Here is a 24,509-nt window from a genome sequence, read left to right as displayed (position 1 = left end):
TATATATATATATATATATATATATATACACCTTGCTACGTGTACTGTGTTAGGCTAACCGAGACTTGTCATTTGCACTTATATATTGTTGCTCTTTTGTTCATTTTGACTGCTTTTATTGTCCTCATTTGTAAGTTGCTTTGGATAAAAGCGTCTGCTAAATGACTAAATAAATAAATAAATAATAAATAGATATTGTTTCAAATCATGAAACAGGGTTGTGTTGCCTGACTTTGATGACGTGGGCTATTCATATAAAATTTTATTATATTTTTAATGTAGACATGTATTAAATGTATTGAAGTAATGGAATATATTAACAGTATTTTTTGTGATTAAGCTGTTTGTGCATTTATACTAAATGTATTTAGACTACTGTTTTTCATACAAATACCTAGAAACCAGAAAGATATAGTTTTACCGTAGTATTGAGGTGCTACATGTGTGGCTTTAACTGTGGTTATCATGATCTAGTGTATGCTACTATGGAAGCCCGGTGGTTAATTTGAATAAAACTCAAACAATCAGAATAACTAAATTTCACCAAATAAAAATGAGGTTGTTACCATTTTTTTTTTTACAGATGTTGCGGTTTTTGATAATGAACAAATTTACATCTGCATCCTAACTCAAGCTAATACTGTCAAATGTTATCAAATGTAAAAATGTAATATTAATATTGCAGCATGCACTGCAAACTGTGCTGAAGATACAAACAAGGTCAAAAGGTCAAACAACACAAACCTGTTTCATGATTTGAAACCATATCACTCATTTGAACAAGCAGAAACTAAGAAATTCGTTTTTTTATATAAATATATTTATTTTGTTAAGGAAAAATGACTGGAGAAGTGTAAAGAATGCAAAAACATTAAGTGTTTGTTATGTTCTGACCATAGAGTAGTTTAAAACCCACAATTAATGGATCTGAGCAAAAATCTGCCTTTTAACTTACAAGAAATAAGAAACAAATAGTTCTTTGAAGTCAGCTTGGTGTATCCTGGCCTTGAAAGAGGTTTGAGTTGGTTTTCGTGCAGAGTAAACATAAAATGTGAACACCCAAACTTTTCACTTTTTTTTCTAAACCGTTCAGCCCTAAAAGGATGGCTCATGCTATTTATTTTCCATTATTTTCTCCAACAAAATCACCCCAATCATGCTAGAATGATTATTTCTTTCCAAATAGAGCTATTCAAGTCCCCTGATGAAAATTCTTGTAATTCTTTGTCATATCGCAAAATTGTAATGTCAGTTTTTCCCAATATCCTGCAGCCATAGTTGTCTACTAACCTAAATGAAAAACCTCACTCCCAAATCTCTACCTCTTTTCCAGAGAGATGGTGTTGGATCTCTTTCTAGAGCCAGTGATTGGCCAGCGCAATATAGGATCTTATCGCAAACTGATTTAACTTGGAAACTAACCGATGACAATGCGTGGCTGTTGCTGAAAGCTGGCATTCAATATTTATTTCCATATCTCTTTGTAGACCATTTTTCCTAAAGTAAAAATCTAATCTGCAAAATCCCTTTTTACAAGTGCGATGCCTTGGGTAAATTACACACAAATTTGAAACAGCAACGCGTATCAGATCTCATCAGGAAGCAGCGGAAACCATGAACACATTTCTAAAGCACCCAAACCGCCTATTCTCTGGTCACAGCAAACAACTCAACTGATACAATCAGACAAGAGTATGCAGCAGTTGTTGTTTGGAAAATGAATGCCACGATGTGTGGAAGCGTGTATATCTGACCAAATCTTTGCCTCCCACTGAGAAAACATCAACAGATTCAATAACATATTGCCTCAGACATATCTCTTCCCCCCACATGGCACGAGGACATTAAGCCAAAGAAATAACCATTTCAAACTGCTGGCCAATAAATTGTTGTACGTTAAACATTCTGCCTCATCTGATACAGGACTTAACATTTGAGCGGTTGAGTTGTGGTATATTCCCATCAAACACTGCAAACTGCTAGACAAGATAGTAAGGTGTCTGGATGAGAAAGGTCATGTAGGCCACGTGCACGTCATTGATCTCAAAGTCCTAAAATGCTTCTTGGCAAACCACATTGTGATTTTGGGACTGTGGTTCACTAGTGACATTTCAATATCGAGTTTTGCACCACAATATGATAACTGCCAAGCAGCCAATTAGGGATTTCTTTTTTTCTTCATCCAAAGCTTTCTGAACACTGAAGAATGCCAAAGACATTTGGGCTGCAGAGCTAATAGAAGCAGGATGACATTTGAAAACACATGATTTCTGCCCACCTCAAAATTCAGAGCCCTCAGGCTTACGTGCATTTCTTTCCCTTTAATGGTGATGTTTCAGGACCAACCCAACCTTGAATGGCCGCATTAACTCAGAATAACACATAGATTATATATATATACTTCTGAAATAAAGTAATAAATAAATGATAAAATAATCCTCTGGCACTTACCGGCCACATAGAAAAACATAACAGTTGATGCACATCCAAGAGATCAATAGGGCTATATGGATGTTCTGATTGGTTGCCAGGGCTCAACAATAAGGACTGCCCAATGGCCTGGGGCCAGCAGGAAAGACGCTCGGGGCAGTTGACGTATTTGTCACTGGCCCGATCGAGCCACTGCTGCATCGTCACTAAGCTTATCGTGTAGAAGTCGACCGATTAAACGGCCGATTTTTTTGAATTTTTTAATTAATCGGCATCAGCCGATTGTGCTGCAAATTAGGCCAATTTATAGGCAGGTGCCTCTGCAGGCAGCTAAGCGTTGCGGAACGCCGGAGAATCTCTCTCTGCCTGCGTGAGAGACGGAGCAACTCACACTCTGCAGCCGCTTCTTGTTCACACACAGCTTCAGCTAATGATGGCAGGGAAAAGCAGACCGTTTCGAAAGCGGAATTACGTTTTACCCTATAGAATTGATGCCGGAAAGTTATCATATTCATAAGTGCAACAAGTTATTTGCATGTGAAAGTAGAAACACATGCAATTCAGACGAAACTTCTGGACTGATTATAACATGCACCTTAACTTTTCTCATGAAATGCGTCTGTGGGACCGACAATAGCCTCCACGATGTCATCGCTCGTGGCCAGCGAGTCTTAAGCAGTTATGAGCAGCAGGCTGTGTAATATGTGTGAACTCTTTTATTTTTGTTATCACTTGGCCATTTGACTTATAGCAGTGTCCAGTGTTTCCCATACATTTAGTTATTTTCCAAAAGGCTTATACTTTGTTGAATAAACAGAGCACTGCACGTTTCAAAATTAAAATGCAGCGCGGGTGCTTTTATATGAATGTATCTTTGAAAAGAACCGACCGTCTTGAGAAAAGCTTCGATGTCATTTTCATTTCGTCTTTACTGTAATGCCTGATAAAGTAGTGTTTATTTGATTACAGCCGTTACCGGGGAAACCGCTATATCTCCCGCTCCAACAGCGCCTCCTGCTGGCAGAGAATGAAGTTGCATTTGCAAGTCTGTGGGAAACACTGGTGTCTGTCAGCAAACATGAACAAAAAGCATGCTTCAGAACTGTTTTGAGAAGGTGCTTAAGTTGAGCCACGTATTATTAAATTCACAGCGATTTTAAAGCATTCAAGAAAGATGCTAAAGACGACTACATTCTATACTCACGCACTCGCGTGTTCTGTGTGTACTGTGCGCATTCTTGCACTTGAACAGACAAATACATACAAAATGTACAAAAAAAATACATACCCATCTTGGCGAGTAACTTTGTAGTTTTAACAATTATTAATCTATATATTTAACAAATTTTACAGTGTAGTACAGATACACCTACCAGTCAACTGGACGTTTTTGTTTTATTTCAACTGATTTCTGAATTGAGGGTTTATATGAATGTATCTCTGTGGGGAACTGACTGTCTTCAAAAAAGTTTACATGGTGTTTTCTTTTCATCTTGCCTCTATAATGTATTTAAACAGTGTTAATAAGTGCTACACTGCTTTGTTTACAGCGGCAACCAAGGAAACGCTGTTTTATTGCGGTTTCATAAGTGCCACCTGCTGGCAAAGACTGAAATTGTATTTTCATTCAGCCCGTCATAGTTTTAACAATTATTAATCTATATATTTAACAAATTTTACAGTGTAGTACAGATACACCTACCAGTCAACTGGACGTTTTCAACTGATTTCTGAATTGAGGGTTTATATGAATGTATCTCTGTGGGGAACTGACTGTCTTCAAAAAAGTTTACATGGTGTTTTCTTTTCATCTTGCCTCTATAATGCATTTAAACAGTGTTAATAAGTGCTACACTGCTTTGTTTACAGCGGCAACCAAGGAAACGCTGTTTTATTGCGGTTTCATAAGTGCCACCTGCTGGCAAAGACTGAAATTGTATTTTCATTCAGCCCGTCTCCTACCGGAGGACAAGTCATGACTATGAGAGAAAGTGGAAAAACAACTGAGGATGATGACGCCATTACAAAACCATTCAAACTAGGGCTGCACGATAAATCGCATGCGATATTTAATGCGCATCTTGTCAGAAAGCCAGTTCTGTAATCAGCTTTACTGATGTAACCGGCTTTACTGATAAGATGCGCGTTAAATATCGCATGTGATCAATCGTGCAGCCCTAATTCAAACCTTCTCTGAATGATTTTGGAAGTAACAATTAACATTTGCTTTAACTCGGGTCAACATATTCTTCACATTTAAAGAGCCTGTGAGGGACAGAAATCTATTTTGCAATGCATGATAGGAAAACATTAGTGCTACCAGTGTCCACAACAGACCTTCAACAAGTTAATTCCTACTTCCATGCAGCCATGCAAAAAGTACATATGAACGGCTCCCTCAAATGTGTGACTTTTTAAATAGCAATTTACGTTCAATCAACCTCAGCTTTCTCATTTATTAAAAGCCTGCTACAGCTCTCTCCACACACTAAATATAGAAACTATTCTACTTCCATTCAGCGGGTCTGGTGAACAAAGGACTAACCCCCTCAATATCCCAATTCGCAAAGTCCCAGAATAATAATGCTGTGGTTTCCTGCACCTCACCGGAGATGTCATATTTGGTGAGTAAGGGGGGCTACTCTACAAAACCCCCGTTAGGCTGCTAGAAAATGAGCTTAGGAACAGATACAGAACAGGTTTTACATCTGCAGCCTCATGTGAATGATATTTTATAGGATCTCTATGTCAGGATATTTTACTGAAAGGGATTTACGGTCTAAATAAAGTCCCTAAATAGAAAGTTGTTATAAAGCTGGAGCTTGTTAAAGCTTGATGTTCTCAGTCATTTTGATATTAGATGCCATGCCTGTCACCATGGATACTTCTAGTAAACATACAAATCACACTTCACCATAAAACACGACTTTTTAAATTAACAACATGCATTATTTTTGTGCAAAGCCACTGTGCATGATTGCAAGATATATTATACACCATTGTTCTAAAGTCGGGAAGATTTTATATTTTTTAAAGCAGTCTTTTGTGCTCACTGAGGGAGTTTTTATTTGATCAATAATCAGTAAATACAATAATATTGTGAAATATTACAATTTAAAACAACTTTTTGAATATCCTTTGATCAAAGCTGAATTTTTAGCATCATTACTCCAGTCTTCGGTGTCACATGAGCCTCCAGAAATCATTATAGCGTGGATATAAAATAAATTAACATTATCTTGGGATACTGTCGAGCTCTTGAGTCAAACATTGTTTATGCCTGACATATTGGTTGTGGCATGAAGCACAGCAGACTGCATGTGCCCTGAGAGGTGTTTATACTCTGTGTTCACCCTAGCACGACTCTCCGAAGTGACAGGCAGCAGTGTGGAGAAAAAATCAGCTGAACCAGCAAGATGCAGCACTGAAAAGTAGTAGTTTGCCAAACTTTACCCTAACAAGGAACAATATTACTTGTTCAAAGGCAGCTTACTGATCACATATATAGCTAAATTGGCAAAGCATGACAATGCTAAGGTCATGGGTTCAACTCCCAGCAAAACATCTTGTACTAGGGATTAAAATGTTCAGGTATTTTTATAATCACTTGTCAATATAATCAATTTAAAATAATATGCACGACCAGTCACAAGTTTGTGGTCAATAAAGTTTTTACATTTTATGGAAGACGTCTCTTAAACGCTCAGAAAAAAAAGGTATAAAAGCTGTCGCTGGGAGAGTGCCCTTTCAAAAGGTATAAATTTGTACCTTATTTACCCCCAAAAGATGCATAAAAGTACCTTAAAGGTACGTATTAGTACCTAAAGTGTACATATTAGCATTGTAAAGGTAAATATTTGAACTTTTTGAAAGGTACTGCCCCAGTGACTGCTTTTGTATATATATTTTTTCTGAGAGTGCATACTCACCAAGGCTGCATTTAATTTAACAAAAATACAGTAAAAAATTTAATATTGTGAAATATTATTACCTACACGTTTTTCATTTCAAAATTCCATACTTTTCCAGACTAAAATTTCCAAACCTCTCAGTAGATTTTCAGACCATATTTAACATAAATTGTTCATACAGCGTTATCTTCAGCTTTACATTTGGTATATTTTATAGTCATCTGTAAATATTTGTACCTTCTCAGGGTTTTTTTCATTGATTTTCTCAAAGTGACATTAACATACATAGTCCCTAAAATAGTGTTTCTCAAGGGGGGGGGGGGCATTTGGTTACGGTGAATTTACACCAAAGAATGCGGCATCCGTTTACTGTAGCGCTTGTGCTCAGTTCTTAACGACTGATATAACGGTATCAATGTACTTTGTCGCGCCCGGTGTAGTAGTGTTATACCAATACTACCGCTTCTAGACTAGACGGTGTATCATTTCCATAGCAATGACTCTTTACTTTAGTGTTCGCTCGGCTTTCCGTAGCGCAGCTGCTGAACTTCCCATAAAACCAATATGCATTTAGACACGATAAAGCATGAGATGCTTTTTCTTGTTTAGAAAAATTTATATAAATGCTTTTTGTTTGCTGACTGACAAATTTCTAAAGAGTTTATTCAACGCTCATAAATATAGCCTAATTTATATTCATGTGGCTTTTTTTCTACTTTTGAAACTTGTGATAATATTTCAAGTCCAATCAAATCAAATATGTCATGAATGTCATGTGCCATTCAATGTTATATATGGGTTAAAATACATGCTTTTAAAGATATATATTATAAATAAAATATAGCCTATGCCACTATTCAAAAAAAGGTCAATAAGATTTGTTAATGGTTTTGAAACCAATCTTTTCTGTTCAGTAAGTTTGCATTTATTTGATAGAAAATAGCCTACAGTAAAAACAGTAAATCTACAATTTTAAAGAACTGCTTTCTATTTGAATATATTTTAAAATGTTATATTACTCCAGCTTTCAATGTCACATGATCCTTCAGAAATCATGCTGATTGTTGCTCAAGAAATAGTCATTAATTTTATTATTATAGCTGGCACACCACAACAACAAAAAAGTAAGATTTGAAATTTAATTGATAATAACAAAAATATCAATTTAATTATTAACTCGTATAACAAAGATATAAATCAGGACTGCACTAAAATAATAACTACTTTGAAAATGAGAAGCATATGTTTCCCATCTTTCTACAACACCAATTCCAGAAAAGTTGGGACATTTTGTGAAATGCCATACAATCAAGAAAATGTGTTTATTCTCTTTAACCTATATTTAATTGACTGAGAAGTACAAAGAAAAATATCCAATGTTTTCAATGGCCAACTTAATTTTTTTTTGTAAATATAAACTAATTTTGATTTTGGTGGCTGCAACACACTCCAAAATAGTTGGGACAGAGGCATGTTTAACACCGTGTCACATCAACTTTCCTTTTAATTACAATGTTTCATTGTTTGGGAATACGAGGATACTAATTGTTAAAAGTTTTACAAGTTTGAACAATTTAGTCTAGATACAAGACTTCAGAAGCTCAGCAGTCTGTGGTCATCGTTGTCTGATTCTGCTTTTCATGATGGGCCATACATGTTCAATAGGAGACAGATCTGCAGGCCAGTCAGTCACATGCGTCTACGAAAGCATGCTGTTATAGCACATGCAGAATGAGACCTGGCATTGTCTTGATCTAATAACCATAGACTTCCCATGAAAGACTTTATCTTGATGGCAGTATATATCTCTGTACAATTCCAATATATGCCTCCATATCAATGGCACCTTAACACATATGCCAGTCACCCATGCTGTTTGCTCTGCTGCACCCCCATACCATGACAGACGTTTGCTTTTGCATCTGTCGCTGATGAAGGTCTGGATGGTCCCTTTGGTCTTTGGGACTCAGAACTCAACATCATTTTCCCCAAGAAACAAGTTGAAATGTGGACTCATTTGAGCACAGCACACATTTTTGTGTCTTTTAGACTATCTGAGATGAGCTCTGGTCCAGAGAATCTGGTGTTATCACTGCATAAAATTGATAGCTTTCTCCTTCAGTAACAGATATTCAAGTTGCATTTATTGATGCAGCAGCAGACTGTGGTAAATTACAGTGATTTTCTGAAGTACTGCTGAGCCCATGTGGCAATATTTAACACTCATTTAAGCATGATGGTTTCTCATGCAATGCCATCTGAGGGCTCAAAGGTAAAGCACATTCAACTGAGGCCTTGCTCTACATGTTCTGTGATTTCTCTGGATTCCCTGAATCTTTTCACAGTATGGTAGTTGGTGAAAGACCTAAATGCTTTGCGATTTTGCATCGAGAAATGTGATTTTTGATTTGTTTGGCACAAAGTGATGAGCCATGATCCAGCTTTGCTTGTAAAGACTGAGATGATCCTTTTATACCCAAACATGATACCCTGGCCTATTACCAGTTCTTGAACGGTTTCAAAACCGTTCAATTTAATTTGGATATTCTATAGCCTTTTTATTTTTATTTTGCCTCTGTCTAAACTTAATTGGAGTGTGTTGCAGCCATCAAAATCGAAATGTGTTTATATTTATAAAGTGCATTTATGTTGGTCAGCAAAAACAATGGAAATATTTTCTTTGTACTTCTGTCAATTAAATAAAAGTTAAAGAGAACTAACAAATCACAGGTTCTTGATTTTATTGCATTTTACAAAACATCCCAACTTTTTCTGGAATTGGGGTTGTACTTTAAAGTATTTGTAAGCAAAGTTATTTTTATATATAAATATTGTCACACAATTTATGAAATATAGTAAAAGAGGGTTTATATTTCTTCCATTTGCATGTGTAAATATGGTATTTACCCACCAAAATTACCATGGCTACTATCTAATGTTTATTTTCTAAAACTAAGGGATAAATGATATTTTTCACTGAAAGTTAGCTGAAAACATCCGTACATATGACAGCAGTAAAAGGATGTTCAAGAGTTACAGGAACAGAAGAACAAACTAAAATCTCTTTTTTAAAAATGCCCCAGTGGTTATATTCTAAACAGGATTTTTTTTATATTTTTTAAAGCAGTCTTTTGTGCTCACTGAGGGAATTTTTATTTGATCAATAATCAGTAAATACAATAATATTGTGAAATATTACAATTTAAAACAACTTTTTGAATATCCTTTGATCAAAGCTGAATTTTTAGCATCATTACTCCAGTCTTCGGTGTCACATGAGCCTTCAGAAATCATTATAGCGTGGATATAAAATAAATTCTTTTTAAATTTGGGGCAAGGTATATCAGATCTCAACATAATTGAAGCTGTAGTAATGAAAATCACCAGCATGCTTAAAAACTCTGTAAATTAATCTTATTACACTTATTTTCAAATATTTCACTGTAAAAAAAAAGTTCTTCACAGTCTTTTTTGATCAACTCAATGGATCCTTAAATTAATGTAATTTCTTAAAAATCAAAATGACCCCATACATTTGAATGGTACTGTGAAAATAACAGTACCCATTATAAACACAAAATAATAATAATCAACTGTAATGTTCAGTGAAGACATTTAGAATGTTTTATTTGATGGGTGGCAGTGAGGGACCTGGATAATGGGTAAAAAGGTTGAGAACTAATGCCCTAAAATATAAATAAATAAATACTGACTTTTGCATGCACACAAGAATGCATGCTTATGCATTACAATTTCTAGTTTTATATAACCTATTTCCATTGTGTATCACTGTCATCTTACTATGAATAAAACGAGAGCATGAATGCACATGAATTAATAGAGATCTACTTGCTCAATTTCCTCTGTGGTGGCGAATAAACCATGACTCAAAATAGGCTGATGGCATAATACGGCTGTTTTCTTTTGTCCTATTTGCCAAGTTCAAGGGTCTATAAAAAAAAGAGTTCAAAATTTGGCTTTCATTAGGGCAGTATGTAAAATTTCAAGGCCTTAGGTCTCTTGGCCAAGAATCCACACCGTGAAATAGGCAGATGACACAACAGGTGGCTCAGTGTGCATTGTTTAATGGTTTCTCATGCGCACATACAAATCTGTATATTAAAATTTTTTGCAAAGGTCCTTGAGGCTATGTAATAGGTATGAAACAATACAGTCAGCCCACGTTCAATACATACCTCGGGTTTTTACCACGGCTCGGTTCTGATGGCTTGGCACATCAGTGTTTTTGTTTTTTTGCGAAACGTGATTTTTAAAACAAATTTAAAACAAATTTCAGTACACTGAAGAAAAACATATGTCTACACAATCATATGTCTACTTCAAATTTATTTTAAAAGAACTATTATTTTTTCCCAAAATAGGATTGATTGGCCATTACTGAACGCTATAAACACATGTAAATCTGTTTCATTCATACTGGAAGCTGGAGGGCGGAAACTCCACATATGCATCACAGAAGCAACAGAACTGATGACGCTCCAGGAAATCCCTATGGGCAAAGGGATCAAGCTTTCACGGAATAAAAAGAAGATAGAAATGTCTTAAATGATAAAACATGAAAAGAGAAGAAACAAATAGAGAACACTTTATCCATTAAAACTTCCTTTTCGGGTATCATGAAATATGTTGCAGATATAAAATGACAAATGCCCTGTGTCTTGTAGGGTTTAAGTTTTATGTCTTACATGGTTCAAGTTTTATATGATTTACAGTTTAGAATTCTTGTTATTGAATTTTACATTTAAAAATCAAATTTCCCTTAAAATGCACACTGAAGATTACATTACATAAATTTTTACAAAAAGTACAATTAAAAGTCCAAATGTTTGCACAAAATGTAAGCGGATAAATTTACAACTGTGCAAGAGGCAATATCAAAGCATATATTTAAAAATGTGCCTATGAGTGATCAAACCAATGCCGTTGTGTTGAAGCCACTGCTGCGTTAAAGGTAAGACACAGCTTAGTTTCATCCATGTGAGTGAGCCTGAAGGTGAACAGGAAAAAAATGAAGCTATCTGACCTGGGAAGCGCAACACGGCTGTTATGAACACCGTCAGCAGTGACAGGATTTCTGACATGGACTGCTGAGATGTTATAACTGCTAAGCGGAGAACTGAGACAGGCTGACAAATGAGAAAGAAGTCAAAGAAGCTCTGAAGCGGTGTTTCTAGGTCAGTGGTTTTAAGAGAGAGCCATGAGGCACACCTTTCTCTTTCACACTTCAGAGAAAAAGTGGAAAAAGACAAGACAAATGCAAAAGAAAAAAGGTGAAGAAAAAAAACCTCATTCCATATACAGCACTTTGAGCTATGAAAGTGTAGCTGACGGCAACAAAGCTGGGATAAAAGAAATATTCCATGCAGGGTTCATCATTTCAAGCACACCTTTTTTATAATCACACACCCATGACCAATTTTAAAGATCAGATAAAATCATTAATAAAGCAGAGCCAGTCAGCATGAAGATGACCTTAAACGAAGAGCAAGGTCAGAAGAGGAAGGCTGTACGGAAATGTGCTCATAAATAAGCAAAGCAATACAAGTGCAAAGACTCATATCACACTGCAATAACACTGATCCAGCACACCGACAGAAAGATAGCGCCCAGTTTGCCCATTATTGTTCTTCATGTGAAAACGCTTCTCTTCATGACTTCACTTTTAAAGGGATAATTCATCCAAAAATTTAATTATCATCATTTTGTGATCATTTACTCACCCTGTTGTTCCAAACCTGCATGAATTTCTTTCTTCAGCTGAACACAAAAGAAGATCGTTGGTATTCAAACAGTTGACAGTAGCCATTGTAGGGCTGTGCAAAAAATCAAATGCGATTTTCATGTGCATCTAGTCAGTAAAGCCACTTCTGGTGATTAGTAGTAAACTAATGCTTTCAGATGGAGCGGCATTTACTACACAGAGCCGTAGTTCACTGACAAGTCACACAAAATCGCGTTCAAAATCGGCAATGGATCGCCTGCGATTTTGAACGCGATTTTGTGTAGCTTGTCAGTGATCTACGGCTCTGTGCAGTAAATGCCACTTCATCTGAAAGCACGTGCTGGAGATTTACTACTAATCACAGGAGCGGCTTTACTGAGGAGATGCGCATGAAAATCATATTAGATTTTTTTGCACAGCCCTAAGCCATTGACTTCCATATTTTTTTCTATACTATGGAAGTCAATGGGGACCAGCAACTGTTTGGTCACCAACATTCTTAAAGGGTTAGTTCACCCAAAAACAAAATTCTTTCATTAATTACTCACTCTTTAGGTCATTCCAAACCCAAGACCTTCGTTCCTCTTCGGAACACAAATTAAGATATTTTTAATGAAACCCTAGAGCTTTCTGACCCTGCATAGACAGTCCATGTGACATTAGGATTGTGACGGTGAGGAAATTTTCCCATCTGTTAATCGACGTGTGACGACACCGGTAATACCGCTATCGGCGTTGGGGGGGGGGGGCTTTCCTCACTTTTCGTTTATCCTCGCTTTCCTTTGCTTTTAAATAGCTTGTAAAAGCGCCGTGTGCATATTACTTCAACTTTCAAATTAGAAGCAATTTGGCGTTGATTCAATTCAAGCAACAAAGTAATACAAAGTCAAACTCATAAAACTTTTATAAACAAAACTAGTAAAAATACACCATGCTATATGCCTAATATAACAAATTACTTAGGCTACACAAATAGGGTTGCAAAAAGGTGGAACATTTCTAGTAAATTTCAGAAATATTCCAGAAATTTTGGAAACTTGTGAACGTGTGGCAAAGACAGATATGAAAGAGAATAAATTGTTGAATAAAGTCATTATTTTTGTTTTCTTTACACAAAAAGTATTCTCGTAGCTTCATAAAATTACGATGGAACCACTGATTTCACATGGACTATTTCTGGGTCTTGAACGTTTCAGTCTCATTGCTATGAAGGGTCAGAAAGCTCTCGGATTTCATAAAAAATATCTTAATTTGTGTTCCGAAGACGAACAAAGGTCTTGCTGATTTGGAACGACATGAGGGTGAGCAATTAATGACAGAATTTTTATTTTTGGATGAACTATCCCTTTTAAATGCCTTCTATTATGTTCCACAGAAGGAAGAAACTCACACAGGTTTGGAACAACATGAGGGTGAATAAACAGCAAAGCACTAAATAGTAGTGTGCTCAAAGCACTAGTGCTCCATTCCTAATATCTTTAATTCCTCAACTTCCAGTTTGGTAAATAAATTTTTATCAGGCAGGGACTTCATTTTAATTTTCAGCAGTTCAATCTGCACTTTGCTATGATCACAGTAATTTGCTTCTTACATGTCCTCTTCAAACAGTCTCGGCATTAATATTCAGCACCTCCTGATCTCAGAGGGTGATTAACATTGGCTCATCGTCAGGGAATGACTTCAGGATATTTGTTCAGGATTTTTAATGAGCTTTTATGAATCTTAAAAGCTTTGTGTGGGGGGAGGAATGTAACTGTGGCTCGGTCATGAATTAAACATGTAACGCCACCGTAAACATTTCAGTACACAAACTATCAACACAAATGTCAAGCAGGACATCAGCACAGCAATCAAACAAAAGAATCAACATTAAAAGGACACCCAAAGAAAAAAAATGAAAATAGATCCAACTAAATCTGACTTTAAACGGTACATCGGATGCCCATTTTCCACAAGTTGGTATGATTCTTTAGGGTCTTCATGAAATGTCTGCAACCATACTTTGGTTAAAATTTCTCAATGGTAGTGTAGAACAACATACTTTTTACCTGTCAAAAACACAGCGACCCGTTTCGGTGCATGCCTCTTGAAATGCTAATGGGCTCTGCTGACCCCGCCCCTCTCTTCCATGGAAGAGGAAAGTCAATTTGCAAATAACCACAAGAAATATAAAGTGTGGGACTTACTTCTTCTGACTTTTCTTACTTCTTCTGACTTCATACTTTTTATAACTAGTAAAACTAACGTATATAAACATCTGAAGTCTATGCAATGTCCTCATTTAGCTAAGAAAGTGTGAGTGTTTAACCTCTTTGTCCATGCTCTCCAGGTCTTCTTTGCAGAGTGTGTAGAGCGGCATGGTTTCAGACATGCTGGGCTGTCGTTTCCTGCGGGAAGGTCCTGGCTGCTCATCATCAGGACTTGATCCTGCAGCCTCATCCGTCTGCTGAGACCCCTGAGCTGACCTGAGCAAACACAGAAACAATCAATTGCTCAACATGCACACTACAGATCAGCGGCTGCTGTAATCAGTCACTGGCTGAAATATGTTTATCAAGCAAAACTGGCTGAGTTTGCTCTGACAGAACACCAAAGCAGGACAGCGGCTCCCCCGGTCTGAGCAACACCTAAAAACCAATCGAGAGCAAATCAAACACACACACAGCCCAAACCTGTCCACAGCAGACAACAAACATTCAATCACATCTCCACTTCCTTCAGAGGAGCCACAACATGGAGATAGATGGTCAGCGCAGACAGCGTCTGAACCGATTAACCTCACTACATGTGAGCAGGGCTCCAAACTAAAAAATCGAGTAAGGAGCCATTGGCTCCTATAAGAAACAAACTTAGGCGCCAAATTATTTTTTAGATGCCACAGAATAAACGTGTTTTATTTATTTTATTATTTTACATTTTAACATTTCAATCATACTGTCATGTGTTTATGTCTCATCTTTTCTTGACTTTATCAGCATTTTAATCCATCTTGTAGGTGACCTGGGAACTAAGGTTCGCATAAAGTGGGAACTAAATGTCTTTTACAACTTGAAATTTACAGTCAAGCATTGTTTATTACACAGAATCTGTACCAATATCATGGACCATAAGCATCACTTGGCCACTGAGTGTAGTTTGGGCTCCTCATCAATGCATCCTGTAAATGTTGTCATACACTCTTAAAAATAAAGGTGCTTCACGATGCCATAGAATAACCTTTTTTTGAAATGGTTTCATAAAGAAACTTTAACCTCTGAAGAACCTTTACATTTCACAGAAGGTTCTTTGTGGTGAAAGAAGTCTCTTCAGATCATAAAAAGTTAAGAAAGAGATGGTTCTTTAAATAACCTTTGACTGACTGGTTCTTTATGGAATCAATTTCTGTGAATAACCTTTTAAGCACCTTTATTTTTAAGAGTTTATGTCTTTCACACTTTCAGTGGTATACACAGGTTTATTCAATAATGTGTAATTATTTCCCCAAACGGCTTATGAAAAGTTAAATACTACGAGCTCTAAAAGTTTTCACATTTTTAAAACTCGTTTGCTTTAGATCATTTATTTTCAAAGCTTTAAATGTACTCTCATTATGAAAATAACTTTATTATTGTTCTTTATTTAGTTCATGCGCAAAAGTAACCAAAACAAAAATTATTTGTTTATAATCTCTGCACAGGAGAGACTTGGTGTTGTTTCTAAACAAAAGGAAATGTATATCGCTATTGATATTTTTCAACTCCATTTTGGCCGATAGCCGATGTCGACATAGTGGATATCGCCAAAAAAAACAACAACAATATCATGCATCCCTACAATTCTTTTTTAGCATTTTAGGTATCGACAGAATTTCTACGCTAAAGTTAAACAGAAAATGATTGTGTCGACAATTGAGAAATTATAGAAGAAATTAACCCGGAGACCCGTGTGATTTCCACATCAAAAAAGGAATCAAAACAGAAATGGAGATCTTAAAAGGTCATTTTGGCAAGCAATTTCGAACTACAGAAACAAACTCCAAATGAATTCCTTTTCGGCCTAATTTTGTTCATTCTTCAATTTCACTTAAGTATATAGGGGCATTTTAGTGTGTAAGTGCAGGCAACTTTTTCTGATTATAATGGAAATATGCTGTTTTGCCACTTTACAGCATGCCACTCATTCAAATGTCACAACTGACATGCAGGTTATGGAACAGCGTGGAAAAGAGAATATGAGTGGTAAAAAATAGAGCGTAAACAGCTTCGAAGACAGATTATAAACAGCACATTGGAATCATTACTATGCTAATAAGCTCATTTCTGAACCTTCAGTGGATTTGTTTCGGTCACCTAAAAAATTAGGTTTTCTGCTGTTGCCTCAAACCACAGAATAACTTTTATAAAAACTGATAAATTGAAGTTACTTGTCTACTGTAACTGTCAAATAACAGGAAGGAAGCCCTGACAGCAGATTTGCATTATTCATATGAAAATGGCATTAAAGAAAACAAAAAACCCAAATTTCCATTGTTTACTCCGCCTCATGCTGTTATAAACCCAGGGCTCATCAAGGCTTGCCGGCTGTGGTTGGGTCAGTGTGAAAGAGCTGCAGGCCAGCTGACATTGGGCCAATGCTTTATCTTAACTTTTTATCATATATATCATGCATATGAGTGTTTTTCATTTGCTTTTCTTTGACATTTAGTGGCAAATTCTTTTCAACCCTTTTAACCTTGTATATGTATTGGATAATAGTTAGAGGTCAGTAAGATAATGTTTTTGAAAGAAGTCTCATAGGCTCATCATTTATTTGATCAAAATACAGTAAAAACACTAACATTGTGAAACAACTGTTTTCTATTTTAAAATATATTTCTTCAGTGTCACATGATCCTTCAGAAATCATTCTAATATGATGATTTGCTGCTCAATAAATGTTTCTTATTATTATCAATGTTGAAGTAGTTGTGCTGCTTCATATTTTTGTGGAAACTGATGTTTTTTTGACAAATAGAAAGTTCAAAAGATCAGCATCTATTTAAAATCTTTTTTAACTATGTAAATGTCTTTCCACTTTTGATCAGTTTAGCATGTCCTTGCAACATAAGTTTTAATTTCTTTCAAAATAAAAATGTTAATGACCTAAACTGTTAAACGCTAGTGCAGATTTGTGTTTAAATGTGAGAAAATGTACAATAATAAACAATATATTTTAAAATAATTTAAAAATAAAATTCTAATTATTAAATTGTATACATAAAGCTGCAGTCTGTAAGTTTTGCATCTTTATCGCATCTCTGTTTGAAACCTGCAATTGCAGTTATTTGCGGAATCACCTTCTTTACGTGGGTCGGCACGGCTCCTCAGCACGAATTAATGTAATGTTTTGAGGCGTATGTGTCCGCTGAGGATACTTATACTTAGGAATCACAGATTCTATGTCTTGGAAGTAGGATCCAAATAAGAATTTTCACTGGATATTGTCATCTGAACGAGTAACATGTCTGACACTTTTGTTCTGACCAACTGAGGAAAAAAAGGCATTACAATAAATCGCGCTACCAATGGTGATTAAATCTAACTATCACTTAGCTCATAGCACATCAAACCGTGCAAATTATTATTAATTTTAACGTCAGCATTGCGTGACTGTGTGTATAAGCGTTACCTGTAGATTTCAAGTTCTGCAGTGTAATCTCTAATTGTCATACCATTCGAATTTTATATAAAGAAATTGTTAATTTAACCCAAAAAGCAAATTAATGTTCTTTAGAATTGGTTCTCTTTGAAATAAAAATCTTGTGTAATCCCACGTATCTGTAATCAGATGTACATTTAAAACTGGAATATAATCTAATTTCAGTCACTCACATGTATTACATGTATCACATGTATCATTAACACATAATTCTTTCTGGATTACAATCTGCCATCAAAATGATCAATTTAATTATTCCAGCTGCTGTGAGAAAAGGCAATAAATGATCCGCCACCTGCAGCATCATCACATGCAATATAGCCTACTAGCTGGGACTTTTTTATGTTTACAGATGTAAAAATGACGCAGAACGGTGGCATGCTCATATTTCCAGCGAAAACCTACTAGTACCACTCAAATGAGAAAACATTATTACAAGCTTACTGTTGTGAATCAGGCTAAGGTAAGGAGATAGTTTTAAACACTGGCTAAATGAATGAATGAATGAATGACCCTGCAAAACTCTTTTTTATGTGAACACCGGAAATAACATTCACCATTCTTTTACATACATTTAAAATTAATTGGGTATGGAGCTCAGCACTAAACATACCATTAACATACCATTAACGGTCTATACAACTAACGCTATATTCCAAGGCTTCTGAAGTCATACATCTTCTGAAGTTTTATTATACTGAAAAAAGTGGGCAGGATATTCTTTAAAAGATTTCCTTCTGTACTCCACTGCAAAGAGTAAATCAAAGGAACAACATATGAGTAAATAATGACTGCTCCTAAGGTGAACTATTTCTTTTCTAATTTATTTCTCTCCTCATCAGATGCCGACACAGGAGGCACGTTTTTTTCTTCCTCACTTTCGATCAGCATTTACAGGCTTGTTTTTATTATTCCCTTGTCACAGCAATGGCCAAAGGTGCTGATGAAATTTGCTAATAATTTCTGTTTCACAATCTCAGAGCTGCCAAGGCGCAATGCTTTATTTCTCGCAGATTTTATTTAGAGCTTAGAGATTAATGTGAAATAGACTGCATGAGAAATCCAGTATTAGCCGGGAAAGAAAAGGCAAGCACAGCATACGGGCTACAGACCGCACATTTCCCACTGGGATTTCATACAGACGCCTAATAAATATATAATCAAACATTATATAATCTATGTAAATGTCTTTCCACTTTTGATCAGTTTAGCATGTCCTTGCAACATAAGTTTTAATTTCTTTCAAAATAAAAATGTTAATGACCTAAACTGTTAAACGCTAGTGCAGATTTGTGTTTAAATGTGAGAAAATGTACAATAATAAACAATATATTTTAAAATAATTTAAAAATAAAATTCTAATTATTAAATTGTATACATAAAGCTGCAGTCTGTAAGTTTTGCATCTTTATCGCATCTCTGTTTGAAACCTGCAATTGCAGTTATTTGCGGAATCACCTTCTTTACGTGGGTCGGCACGGCTCCTCAGCACGAATTAATGTAATGTTTTGAGGCGTATGTGTCCGCTGAGGATACTTATACTTAGGAATCACAGATTCTATGTCTTGGAAGTAGGATCCAAATAAGAATTTTCACTGGATATTGTCATCTGAACGAGTAACATGTCTGACACTTTTGTTCTGACCAACTGAGGAAAAAAAGGCATTACAATAAATCGCGCTACCAATGGTGATTAAATCTAACTATCACTTAGCTCATAGCACATCAAACCGTGCAAATTATTATTAATTTTAACGTCAGCATTGCGTGACTGTGTGTATAAGCGTTACCTGTAGATTTCAAGTTCTGCAGTGTAATCTCTAATTGTCATACCATTCGAATTTTATATAAAGAAATTGTTAATTTAACCCAAAAAGCAAATTAATGTTCTTTAGAATTGGTTCTCTTTGAAATAAAAATCTTGTGTAATCCCACGTATCTGTAATCAGATGTACATTTAAAACTGGAATATAATCTAATTTCAGTCACTCACATGTATTACATGTATCACATGTATCATTAACACATAATTCTTTCTGGATTACAATCTGCCATCAAAATGATCAATTTAATTATTCCAGCTGCTGTGAGAAAAGGCAATAAATGATCCGCCACCTGCAGCATCATCACATGCAATATAGCCTACTAGCTGGGACTTTTTTATGTTTACAGATGTAAAAATGACGCAGAACGGTGGCATGCTCATATTTCCAGCGAAAACCTACTAGTACCACTCAAATGAGAAAACATTATTACAAGCTTACTGTTGTGAATCAGGCTAAGGTAAGGAGATAGTTTTAAACACTGGCTAAATGAATGAATGAATGAATGACCCTGCAAAACTCTTTTTTATGTGAACACCGGAAATAACATTCACCATTCTTTTACATACATTTAAAATTAATTGGGTATGGAGCTCAGCACTAAACATACCATTAACATACCATTAACGGTCTATACAACTAACGCTATATTCCAAGGCTTCTGAAGTCATACATCTTCTGAAGTTTTATTATACTGAAAAAAGTGGGCAGGATATTCTTTAAAAGATTTCCTTCTGTACTCCACTGCAAAGAGTAAATCAAAGGAACAACATATGAGTAAATAATGACTGCTCCTAAGGTGAACTATTTCTTTTCTAATTTATTTCTCTCCTCATCAGATGCCGACACAGGAGGCACGTTTTTTTCTTCCTCACTTTCGATCAGCATTTACAGGCTTGTTTTTATTATTCCCTTGTCACAGCAATGGCCAAAGGTGCTGATGAAATTTGCTAATAATTTCTGTTTCACAATCTCAGAGCTGCCAAGGCGCAATGCTTTATTTCTCGCAGATTTTATTTAGAGCTTAGAGATTAATGTGAAATAGACTGCATGAGAAATCCAGTATTAGCCGGGAAAGAAAAGGCAAGCACAGCATACGGGCTACAGACCGCACATTTCCCACTGGGATTTCATACAGACGCCTAATAAATATATAATCAAACATTATATAATACAACATTACATTCCCTTGCACTTAAGAAATAAAAATGATATGCATTGTGCAGAATCTGCAAAAAAGACCCGCAATACATATTCATGATTCTGATACAACCTTGAGTTCTTTACTGTATCAGATATTCAGTGACTGGATTTGATGAACATCAGTATGAACTGCGCCAAACATAAACATAAATGCACAAAACATATGAAGTACCTGAGGCTGGACAGATCTCCTTTGGCCGACATGGATGATCCGCGCGAGTGCAGATAAGAGGGTGGACGGGACGCCTGAGGACCTCGGCGGATTAGTTTGCCGGTGACGGGGTCATACGTCCTCATTTCCGGTGCTGGCAGGGGCTTCTGCTGGACAGGAGGGGCCTGGAACAGAGGCTTCGGGACAGACCCGGGGATGTCTGGAAACATGGCGGGACTACTGCTCCTACAGTAAAAGATGTTATATTTAACCTCTAATCTTAAAAATAAACCCTCCTAAGCTAACAGTTTGTGGTCATTTTTACATTTACTTTTTCGGGTCCCAACAGTTGGAGGTGGAGACGAGTAAAGTACTGTATAGTAACAATAAAACTAGACACTTCTTTTGGAATTTTAGTAGGGATGTAACAATTCACTCAACTCACGATGCGATACGATTAATGATACTGATGTCACGATACGATTTTCCCACAATTTTTTTTTTTACAAAATCCGATTTAAGACAAATTCTAAATGAAAAGGTGTCCTTTTATTATTTCTAATTTCCTTGCAAAATTGAAATGTGTCAAATAGACTTTTTAAAGTTAAATTTACATGTATATTTTGTTTTCGCTGGAGCACCACCCGAGTCTTCTCCCATTTCACTTGATTGCCACGTCTGCTACCTGCGCAGATATCAACAGCACAACTGGGTTTTAGGTTGCCAGGTTGAGGTCACAAATGGGTTGAAATTTTTATGATGTATCGATTGTGTGAGTAGGATGCGTTTCACACAAGATCTGGCAACTGGACAACCTTGGGATAATATATTGATATGATCATTCATATAACGAGGTTTCGGCCACGCAAATTATGGGAGTTTCGCGGGAGAAATAAAACGGGATGGGTGTGGAATACGGGAGTGTTGACAGGTATGTTTAGTACTGTCGCTTTAGGACCTGCAAGCATCCGATTCTCTCTCAACTGTTTACTTTCATTTTAGACATAACCAACTGTGTTTATATGTAAACCTTGTGAACCTCAGAACAGCACGCGAATGAAATGTTTAACCGGGAAGGCTTTAAACCACATGCAAGTAATGTACTTTTGTGATTGCGAAAAAGTGCAGTGTCCTGTGAGTGTATCTCTATCGCAGAGTTGACACTGGTGTGAATGTATGTGGCATTGTACAGCATTGGCACCAGAACTGCACCTGATAGAATGTGCGCTGTTGCATGATACTACGATATTTCTTCAAAAGCAGATCGTGGAGACACCCCTAGTGTGCTATTCTTTAAATTTAGAATGATTTTTAAAACTGTATCTTTAGCATTATAGTTATCATCCTTGGTGTGAATGGGCCTTAAAGGTAACAAAGGTAGTTCATTTCAATAGTGTAGTGCTTTAAAGCCTTCTGAAGCCAAATGATAAACAGACTGAAAATCTTGCATGACAGTCCTGGACACAGTTCACTTTCCTTTAACAATCTGCTAGGCACCTCCTTTAGTGTTCCACAGAGGAAAGTCATGTGCATTTGGAACAAAATAAGTAATTTTTGTGTAAATCATTAATCTAATAATTCTTTAATATTGCAGGAGTCAGAACAAGCTGAAAGATTTCGTCATATTCTATTCATGAGTGTTGCAGTTCAGCGAGTGAAAAGCACAATGAAAAGTTCAGCAGTCACGACCGAAAATACCCACAAAACAGAATGTTGTTTTTACAATCTTTATGCTAAAAGGCACAAGTGAACTTAAAGGATAAAAAAAGCAGGACAGACAGACAGAACAGAAGAGAAAGAGAGACTGTGAGAGATAAATACCTGTGTGATTTGTTATAGTCCTCTCTGAGAGGAAAGAGTTGCTCCTCGACTCGCTCCCAGCGCTCCAAACAGGCCCACAACCATTCAGGATTCACCACATGGAGATGTTTACAGCCCTGAGCTTGGCGAACTTTCTCGGTACCTGACGGAGACATGCATACATAAAAAACAACTCAGATAAACTACACCACACTTTCCATGTGTATGTTTCTGCGATGTTTCTCACTCCACTATCAGCAGCAAAGAAATGTAGTCGGAAGAATACTGGGATTAAAAAAAAAAAACAGTTTACCACCAAATGCAAAATGCCAAGATGCAATCACTGCTCCGGGCTATTGAAAGTACATTCAAAGTTTGAAAAGTTCATAAAACTACAAACTACAAAGTTATAAAACGGAATTGCACAGGCTACAGGGGCACTACGATCACGTTTACACAGTCAGTGTTTGGGACTGATGACGGATGTCAAGCCCCGTTTACACCTGATATTAAGATGCGTTTTGGTCAACCCGATCGCAAGTGGACGATGCTAAATACAGGTGTGAATGGGAACTAAAATTTTTTGAGCTTGTCCAGTTTTGATTACTTCCAAAGGTAGTCAAAATTTCATTCGACCTGATTGTGCTGATAGTGTGGACGCTCATGCGGTTGAATGCATTCAAACAGCCACTAAAGTCCACTAGGGTTGTGACGGTGAGGTTAATCAATGTGTGGTGATACCGGTAATACCGGTATCATCAGGGGTGGGGGGTAGTTTTATCTCTTATCTCTTTAAATAGCTTGTAAAAGCACCATGCGAATTTTACGTTCACTTTCAAATTAGCGGAAATTTGCCATCAAGCAGTTGTTTGTTTTTATTTTTTTTTGAGTTCTCCCTCTTTTCCTTTGCTTTTAAATAGCTTAAACGCATGATGAGCATTTTACTTTCACTTTAAAATTAGCGGCAATTTGCCATCAATGCTTGAATTCAATTCAAGCAACAACAAAATACAACGAAAAACATAGAACTTTTATTAACAAAACGAATACAAATACACCATGCTATATGCCTAATATAAAATAACAAATAACTTACACAAGGTTTAGGTATACAAAACTGAAGATCAGTAAACAGTGGAAAATAAATAAGAAACGTACGTTTATTAGCAAAACGATTAAGAAAGCTTGAAGACACGGCATACTTGATGTAAAATAAAATAAAAAATACAGTTTAAATAAATAAAAAAAATCAGCAAACACTGTGGAACCAAATAAAGAAGAAACAAATGCTTAAAAAAAACTTCCAATATCACCTTAGATAAACGGCAGAAGTCAACAGGCTTTTCAAAATCCAAAATATTTTTAAAACAGGCGCTTTGGCATGTCGTTTTGAAACTCTTCTGCCATCGTCTTGTCTGTCTCACCTCACTCGTTTTGTCAGCTTCTCCTCACGTGATAAATGAAATCTGATCTGTGATGTGACTGTCGTTCGTAGGGATGTAACGATTCACTCAACTCACGATTCGATTCACGTTTTTTATTTTTTTATTTTACAAAATTAAGTTTAAGACAAATTATAAATAAATGTGTCCTTTTATTATTGCTTGGACAAAATGCTGCATGTTTCTTTGTGAAATTGAAATATAACACTATAATAATATACTAATATAGCACTTGTATATTATTGCTCTTTTGTTGGTTTTGATTGCTTCTATTGTCCTCATTTGTAAGTCGCTTTGGATAAAAGCATCTGCTAAATGACAAAATTGAAA

The 24,509-nt window shown here is 36.1% G+C and overlaps 1 protein-coding gene across 1 annotated transcript in view; it reads right to left on the bottom strand.

Moving 5' to 3' along the window:
- Positions 1-22,897, bottom strand: part of LOC107552324 (RNA polymerase II subunit A C-terminal domain phosphatase-like) — a 54,214-nt gene extending 31,317 nt beyond the window's left edge. Inside the window, exons 1-3 of the mRNA XM_016234185.1 lie at positions 22,759-22,897; positions 20,959-21,183; positions 14,393-14,549 (exon numbers count right to left, since the gene is read on the bottom strand). Coding sequence (XP_016089671.1) covers positions 14,393-14,549; positions 20,959-21,167 — 366 coding nt within the window. The 5' untranslated portion in view covers positions 21,168-21,183; positions 22,759-22,897. The remainder of the gene's footprint in view (positions 1-14,392; positions 14,550-20,958; positions 21,184-22,758) is intronic.
- Positions 22,898-24,509: the final 1,612 nt, after the last annotated feature.

Source organism: Sinocyclocheilus grahami, unplaced genomic scaffold (assembly GCF_001515645.1).
Source record: "Sinocyclocheilus grahami isolate Dianchi unplaced genomic scaffold, SAMN03320097.WGS_v1.1 scaffold446.1, whole genome shotgun sequence".
Classification (NCBI taxonomy): domain Eukaryota; kingdom Metazoa; phylum Chordata; class Actinopteri; order Cypriniformes; family Cyprinidae; genus Sinocyclocheilus; species Sinocyclocheilus grahami.
Note: the sequence above shows the minus strand (reverse complement) of the source record. Positions and strands in the feature narration are given on the sequence as shown.